Source organism: Furipterus horrens, unplaced genomic scaffold, assembly GCF_987537825.1.
Source record: "Furipterus horrens unplaced genomic scaffold, mFurHor1.1.pri manual_scaffold_3, whole genome shotgun sequence".
NCBI classification, from domain to species: Eukaryota; Metazoa; Chordata; class Mammalia; order Chiroptera; family Furipteridae; genus Furipterus; species Furipterus horrens.
The window spans coordinates 83,317,912-83,326,911 of record NW_028327173.1 but is presented as its reverse complement, the minus strand read 5'-3'; the positions used below and the strand labels follow the sequence as shown (position 1 = coordinate 83,326,911).

The window sequence follows — 9,000 nt, the reverse complement described above, 5'->3', positions numbered from 1 at the left end:
TCCTATGGGCTTCAGGCAAATAGCTCCTGCTATAGATATACCAACTATTTGAAGAATTCTTCTTGAGGCTTGAGCTTTTGGCAAGGATTTGCAGAGAATCGGGACCAGTTTCAGATCAGCAGGGGTCAATAGACTGGGGAACAAAGAGATGTAGAGATTTCAGACTCTTCCTTTGGTCCCCACTGGTGCCTAGATGCCACACCTGTCTTGCCCCCTCCCCGATTTCCCTTCCCTTGACATAAAAGAAGCCAGAATTCTGGGCTCTCTTAAAAGGAATGGATTTGTGGAAACTTTAAAGTCCCTCATCTTCTCAAGCTGGTGCCTTCTTGATTAATATGCCTTTCCTTACTCCAAACTCTGACATTTTGAATATTGGCCTTCTGAAGCATTTGACACAGGAAACTTAAACCTGTAACAAAACTCTTTGCTCTGTAGCTTTAAACTTGCTTTTAATTTTTAGCAGCAGCCAATTGACACAAAACAATTATAGGTTCTCCCCTTTGAGCACCATTAGATGTCGTGGGATGTTCAAGGACAGACTTGTGGTTGCCTCAGTTTATTCATTTGCTGCTTGCTGAACACCCACAAAGTACTGACATGTTACTAGAATTAGAACCACTTCTGATAAAGCAGAACAGTATGTAAACTCCTACTAAAGCAGTCTTGTAAAATTAAGGTTGGACAGTTGAAAAAAGCTTTTCCTTAGTAATGCAACTCCACGTGTTCATGACAGAATTTGGCCACGAACGTGTGTTCTGCCTTGTGTATAACTCGGTTCCCTCTGGAATGATGACCTTTGCCTTCCTAAAGTGAGCTAATAAAACTTGCAGGAGTGGTTTCCTACTACCATGCCAAATATTTTTTAGAATACACTTTAAATACTGTCAAATATATATCATAAAAGTTCTAATAATTGTTGAAGTAGAAAGTCTTGAATTTTACACAAGTAGTTAAAATTCTGAAAGAACAATGCTTTGTTAGTCTTTTATTTTTTCCTTTAGAACTGAAAATTATTGTGCAAATAATATAAATATATATATCACTTTTAAATAATCCTAGCTACCGTGCATGTATTTTGTGATTAACTGAATTTTATTACTTTAGAAAATTTGAAAATTGTTCTCTTTCCATAAAAGTGTTTTTTAAATATTGGTTGGTTGCCATGTTAAGAGTAATTTTATTATGCTATAGAATAAAAATATCCAGATAATAAACTCCATTGGGAATAAGAGTTTATCCAAAGAAAAATTTATGAGCAAATTTGAACAAATTTGTTCTTAAAAAAAATAATGATGTGTTCTTATGCTGAGTTGGCTTGCCCTACAACATGGTCTGCTATTTCTTCACAAGGCTCCCCCTGGTGTTTAATAAAATCCAACATTCCCCAACTCTTCTTAGATTCTAATTATCTTAAAAAGTTATTCATTTGATAGGGGAACTCAAGAGTTTAACAATTTTAGCTTTAGTTATATAGTTAATAAGCTTGGTAATTAATGCATGTCAAAAGCTATTGCTCCAGAAAATGAAATGTATGACTGGATCAACCCTGACTCCAGGAGACCCACAAGCAATTTGACCTTTGTGCCCCAGGAGGACTGCAAGCCATCAAGATGCTATCTGAGCCATTGTGCTCCAGGGATGCTAGGAAAATCACCACACAGCAGGTTTTATCAGATTAACTTTTTTCCCCTGAATTCCAAACCCCTTACTTACCCTCTTTTTTTCATTATAAAAAAGGTCGTTGTCTTCTCAGATTGCCTGCCATCTGACTAAAGCGCCCATAAAGATTCGATCCTTGTCTCTACTTACTGATTCTGGTGGTGACAGGCAGCACAAACACTGACTTTTCCAGTTTCATATTCTGGCAACTCCGACCGGGGACATTCAGGACTCTCTGGTAAGTCTGGGTATGTGGCGGGGAGTCCTGTTGGCTGTCTGGACTGGAGGGCCCTAGGGTGCGGATTTGGAGACTCCCTAGCAGCTGCCAAGTGATTTCCTTGGGGACTCTCCTTCTGACTCTCATTAATCTCCGTTGCCTTTAGTTTTGATTGAATTGCTGTGGTTTCCGATTCAGGATTACAGTCCCAGGTTACAGTTTAGCTTGGTTGTCAGTAACTAAGGTGCCTCTGGTTTGGTCTGTGTGATGTTACAGAGCTCTGTCTGGTAGAATGCTGGTGGAGAGCCTCCACTCTGGGAAACAGTCCTTTGGGGTGAATTTTAGCTGAATTGTCAACCTATTTTATAAACCTACGACTAAAAAGAAAATTATTTTTCATTGTAACACTGCTTGGCTCATGTATAATCTGTACTCAAGAGAGCACTGGGCACTGAACAGGTCTTTAAATTACTATACGATATTGCAGTTAGAGTTGTTTTGTCAAAGATTAGGGAAATGAGACAAAATACTTATGTACAGGCTTTTATGGCTTTACAGAATAAAGATTCAGGATTAAAAGAAAACAGATTAATGGTCCAGAGGAAAAGGAATTTGCCTGCGACAGACAGCAAAAGCTCAGAAGAGAGGGACCAGGAAGATCAGGATGTTGTGGCTGCTGTGAGCATAGTCGGCATTCCGACAGCCCCTCCAGCCCTGGGGGACTTTCCTCCTTACTCAGTGGAGATGGGCAGAGGAGGTGAGCCTGAACTGGTCTTTCCATTCTGAACCCATCAGAGAACCAAATTTGGTGGAGGACAAACCCCTATCAGGGCAGGGCAATACCCTTTGCAAAAGACTTCCAGTGGGAGTAGGGCCAGAAGGCCAGCCTGCTGGATATTATTGGGTACATACTCTATTTTCTACATTGGATCTGTTAAAATAAAAAAACTCAAATCCTTCTTATAGGGATGCTCTACTAAAATAACTGACTGAGGTTAGTTTTTGCCACCCTCCATCTCATCTGGGCAGACATAAAAGCCTTACTAAATATTTTGCTTATGGGGGATGACCAGAGGCTGGTTTTGGATAAGGCAAATGAAGAGGCTCAGAGACTGCACCAAGAAAATCCAGATGAGCCCTGACCAGTGTGGCTCAGTTGGTTGGGCGTCATCCTGAAAAGCTAAGGAGCACCAGTTTGATCCCTGGTCAGGGCACATGTCTGGGTTGTGGGTTTGGTCCTGGTCAGGATGCGTATGAGAGGCAGCCAATCAATGTTTCTCTCTCACATCATTGTTTCACGTCTTCTCTTTCTCCCTCCCTTCTCTCTCCCTAAGGATAAAGAAAATATTTTTAAAAAATTTTAAAAGAAAGAAAGAAAATCCAGATGGGGCCTACTAAGGCAATACCTTTAACCAGGCCCAACAGAGTCCCTACTGAGAATGGCCTTCTTCTCATAGATAATTATAGGAGGGGCATCCTTGAGGGACTGAAGAAAGGAATCCCTAAGCAGAAAAGTCTGCATATGGTACACACATTACAAAAAAAGCACACAGAGGATCCCTTTGAGTTTCTTGAAAGAGTCTATCAGGCCTGTAGAAAATATGTCGATGTGGATCCTCAAGCCCCTGAAAATATTAGAATGGTGAATATGATTTTTATCTCTCTAAGTGCACCTGACATCAGAAAGAAACTTCAGAAGTTAGAGGGAAGAATAGGCGTGAATCTTTCCCAATTAGTAGACTTTGCCTTCAAAGGTTATAGTTACAGTGGCCACTGCTTTCTTGGAACAGGCCTAAGGGCAATTCCATCAGTGGGCAAGAGGCACCCAACCCTCATCTAAAATGCTTTGCACAGATCAATGTGCACATTGCAAAGGAAAAGGGCACTGAAAAAATGAGTGCCTCAAGCAAGGCAAAAGGAAATCAGAATCTGACAACTGGAGAGTTATGCTGGGAAAAGGAAATAGCTCTGACGTTGAGTGACAGGGCCCAGAGAGTCCATCATTACAACAACCTGTTGAAGTCACCCCCACTAGAAATCTCAGGTAAAACTAACAGTGAGGGGACAAATTGTAGACTTTTTGATTGATACCAGAGCGACATATTCCATAGTGAATAGACGTCTGAGTCCTTGCAGCAGGCTGTTAACTGTAACTGGGATTTCTGGAAGCCCTAAAAGTCAATTTTTCTTAAAACCATTAGAATGTGCTATGAGACATACTATTTTAACTCATAAATTTCTATATATTTCCAAGTGTCCAATTCCTCTTCTGGGAAGGGACTTGCATTTCAAACTTCATGCTCAGTTCATTTTCTCTTCAGAAGAACAAGAACTTTGCCTACAGGACCCTCCAGAGTACACTTGGCAGTTCCTTATGAAACCGTGGGAGGAAGGGGAAAAGCGAAAAGAAATTGAAAATCAGGTAAACCCCATTGTGTGGGCTGCTGGAAAGCCAGGGAGGGCTAAGCTAACCTCCCTGTTAAAATTGACCTCAAACCAGGGGCAGAAACTCCCAATAAGAGGCACTATCCTTTGCAGAAAGAAGCCCTAGAAGGAATATGCCCAAAACTCAGAAATTTCAGAAATATTGACTTATTCAGCCCTGCCACTCCCCATACAATACACTCATATTGCCTGTTAAGGAACCCAACTCAAATGAGTATCAATTTGTACAATATTTAAGAGCCATAAATGACATTGTAAAGGACTTGCACCCCACCATCCCAAATCCTTATACTTTGGTGAATAGTATTCCCAGGGACAGCCTCTGGTATTCAGTGTTGGACTTAAAGGATGCCTTCTCTTCCATTCTGTTGGTCAAGATTCTCAATCATTGTTTGCTTTTGAATAGCAGAACCTGGAATCTCAGGTCAAGACTCAGTACTGCTGGAATATCTTACACAAGAGTTCAAGAGCTCCCCCACGATCTTGGGGGGAACCCTGACCCAGGACTTAAAGGATCTAAAACTAGAAGGAAGAACTCTGTTACAATATGCAGACGACCTCTTAATTACCAGGACATCATTCCAGCAATGTTTAACTAATATTATAGCTACCCTGAACCATCTGGCACCTTGTGGCTATGAAGTATCAGCACAGAAGGCCCAGATTTGCCAACAAGCAGTAAGGTTTCTTGGATTCTTGCTTAAACCTGGCAAAAGGAGTCTTATTGGAAACAAGAAAGAAACCATTACTCAAATGAGAGTTCCCAATACCCAGAAACAGTTAAGAAGATTCCTGGGAATGCAGGTTACTGCCGCATTTGGATTCCAAACTTAGGGCTAATTGATAAACCATTGTATGAAGCTCAGAAAGGATTAGTATATAGTCCTTTGGAGGGAACGAAGGAGAATACTCAGGCTTTGGAGTCCCTGAAGGTCCACCTGGCTTCTGCACCAGCCTTGGGGCTTCCAAACATACTAAAGCTCTCTCAGTTATACCTTCAGGAAAGGCAGGGAATTGCCCTAGGAGTTATCGCCCAAAAACTTAGTGACATTCTGCAACCCGCTGCACACTTGTCAAAGAAACTAAATAAGACTCTCCGGGGGCGGCCAGCCTGCTTGAGAGCTGTGGTGGCCACCTACGAGCTTTTACAGGAAGCTGAAAAGTTTTCCTTGGGACAGCCTATTACCATTTATGCATCCCACCAAGTGTTGGACCTGCTGGAACAAAAAGAAAATTCATGGCTCACTGCTAGAAGGATGGGCAGGTACCAAGCAATTTTTCTTGAGTTTCCCTCAAAACTATAAGTAACTTAAATCCTGCCTCTCTTCTCCCAGAGCCTGAGTTGGGTGCACTAATACATGACCGTGCTGAGGTAACTGATGAAGTTTGTTCTAGAAGAATTGACTTACAGGGCCATCCTCTAGAAGAGGCAGACTGGGCTCTATACGCAGATGGAAGCAGTATATGGATGAAAGAAATAAAAAGGCTGGGTATGCAGTTGTGACTCTTGAAGAAGTAGTAGAGGCCAAGGCCTTGCTGCCAGAAACCTCTGCTCAGAAAGCTGAACTGATTGCATTGACGATGGCACTGGAATTGTCACACAAAAAGAGAATGAATGTGTATATCAACTCAAGGTACGCTTTCCTAATTTTGCATTTACATAGTTCCATCTGGAAGGAAAGAGGACTACTAACCTCCAGTAAAAAGGAGATTAAGCATGCAGCAGAAATTTTAAAATTACTAGAAACTGTCCAAGTAGCTGTATAGGTGGCAGTTATGCACTGTCCTGAGCATCAGAAAGGGGACACTGAAGTGGCTAAAGGAAACAATCTGGTTGATCAAGCAGCAAAAGAGGCTGCTAAAGGAATGTTTATAATGCCTCTGCTACCTGTTCTAGACTTGTCACTATTTACCCTGAATATTCGACTGCAGACTTAAAGAAAGGTAAAAGCTGGGGTTTTGATGAAGAAAGTCCTGATAGCAGATAAGAGAAGGAGTAAGAAAGGCATTATACTGCTTCCTGAACATTTAGTAGAGCCAGTCATGAAGCATTTGCATGAGGCCACTCACTATGGAGGGGACTCATTTACCACCAATATTAAACCATGACTCACAGGACCTGGAATTTCTAAAGCCATACAAAAAGCAATAGCTAAATGTGTTGTGTGCCAGAAGAACAACCCCAAGACAGATCCTCATCAAAAGGAAGAAGGGAAACAATATGAAAGACAATGTACTTTGAGGAATGGTAAATAAACTTTACCCAGATGACAAGGGTCAAAGGGTGGAAATATTTGTTAGTCTTTGTTGACACCTTTTCAGGATGGGTAGAAGCCCATCCTATGAGAACTGAAGACTTACTGAAGGAAATAATTCCTTGCTTTGGCTGACCCAGCAGCATCCAGAGTGATAATGGCCCTGCTTTTGTTTCAGAAATTACATGGAAGGCTAGTAAATTTCTAGGAATCAGGTGGAGAGTCCACATGGCATGGAAACCTCAGGTTCTGGGATGGTAGAGAAAATGAATCACACCTTGAAGAAAAATGTAGCCAAACTGTGTCAAGAAACTCATCTCCATTGTGATCAAGTTTTACCTGTTGCCCTGCTCGGCATAAGGGTGGTTCCTTGAAGTGGGATTCAGCTGAGTCCTTACAAAATTGTGTCCAGGCGACCATTTCAGGCTGTGATTGGGGTGGGAGATAGGTATGTAGATCAAGAAGTGAAGGTATTTTGTTCATTAGTTTCCTGTATTAGGTGAGATCATATGGTATTTGTCTTCTACTGCTTGGCTTATTTCACTTAGCATAATACTCTCAAGTTCTATCCATGCTGTAGCAAAAGGTAGGAGTTCCTTCTTTCTTTCTGCTGTGTAGTACTCCATTGTGTAAATGTGTCCCAGTTTTTTAATCCATTCAAACAAAAAAGCAAAATAGAACCAGAGGCATGTAAACAAGGAACAGATGGATGGTGACAAGAGGGGTGGGAGAGGGGGAAAAGGGGGGAAAGAAGGGGAAGGACCTAGTGAAGTAACTAGTATAAATGACCCACGGACATGGACAACTATATGGGGATTGACTATGGGAGAGGGGGGAGGTGGGTGGAGCAGGGGAGAGAAAAGAGGGTAAAATGGGACAACTGTAATAGAAAAACAATACATTTAAAAAATGATGATAAGAAGAAGGAAGAAAGAAAGAAAGTGAAGGTAAAGAACATTTAAGTCAGACCTTAGCTGTAATTAATGACCTTGCTTGTATTAGAGGCCTCTCCCCTACAGGTTTGCTGCATTCCTTTGAGCCTGGAGACAAGGTGCTGCTACTCAAGACTTGGAAGACAGGATCTCCAGAGAGCCAACTAGAAGAAAAGTGGACTGGACCTTGGGACGTACTCCTCACCATCCCCACCGCGGTGAAATCAGCAGAAACAAAACCTTGGATCCAACACATCAGAGCAAAGAAAGCACCAGGAGAACAATGGACCACGGAGCCTCAAGAAGACCCGGAAGTCGTCTTTCAAAGACAATGATTTATATTCTTTCCATTACTTTTTGTTTAACTTCATGTCATGGAGAACTTATTCCTTTCAAACGAGATGAAAATATTTGGGTATACTTAGCAAAAAATGTGCTAAACCTCTCTGACTTCTGTCTTGCAGGAGGAACCTATGTCGAACAAACTTTCACTTCATCTCTTGTAGGTGTTTGTGCTCCTCTGGAAAGCCTTCGAAATTATACTTTGTTTAAGCATATCAACAAGAAAATGACATACTCTGATATTTATAATTGGGGACCTGTGGTAACTCTGAAGGACAGGGAAATGTTTTCCTTAAAAGTCACTAATGTAGCACCAGCTGGAGAGTGTGCAACTTTCGTGAACTGTGCTAAAAATTGTTTTATGCTTTCAGCGGACATGGACATGAATTGCACCACCATCACTAACGTACCTTATGCCTTTGGTCACGTCAAATTGCCTACGGGATGGTTTCTAATATGTGGGAGGACTGCTTATTCTTATGTTCCAGCAAACAGTTTGGGGGGACCGTGCTCTCTAGGAAGACTGATGGTGTTTATGCCTCAGAAGCCCTACCCGACCCAGGCTCAAGGGGAGCTCTCCCTTGCACCTGGTTGTAAAAGTGATTTGCACCTTTTTAGCCCCACTGAATATATATCTTTGACTAGATCTGTAATGCCAGTCATGGTAACCTCTTCGAATATAGAAATAAGTAGATTAGCCTGCGCTATGGTAAAAGCTTTGAATGCCACCTCTCAAGCCATTAGTGCCATCAGTCAAGAACTAGGACAATTTAAAGAAGCAGTATTAGAAAATCGCGCAGCTATCGACTACCTCCTTTTAAGACATAATCATGGATGTGAAGAATTTAAAGGATTCTGCTGTTTCAACCTGACTGATAATTCACAGCTCATAGAGCATAAAGTAAAACAAGTAAGTGAAATAGTGTCCAAGATAAAACAAAGAGAAGGATTCTTTGTTATTGATTTGTCTAAACTAACCTGGCTGCCTAGTATTACTGGTCTTAAAGAGGCATTTGTTGTTTTCGTTCTTTTTATCTTTTTCAGTATCATAGCTTGTTGTTGCATACAATGTGTCCCCTTATGTAGCTCTGCAATTAAGTGTATTCCTATGAGACTTCCTAATGCAAAGATACAGCTCAACACAAAATAA

General features: G+C 41.4%; 1 protein-coding gene across 1 annotated transcript; it reads left to right on the top strand.

The window, feature by feature from the left end:
• Nucleotides 1–7,839: 7,839 nt before the first annotated feature.
• Nucleotides 7,840–9,000, top strand: LOC150015411 (uncharacterized). Its single transcript, XM_090268291.1, has one exon. The coding sequence runs from the start codon at nt 7,840–7,842 to the stop codon at nt 8,998–9,000; it is 1,161 nt and encodes a 386-aa protein (XP_090124417.1).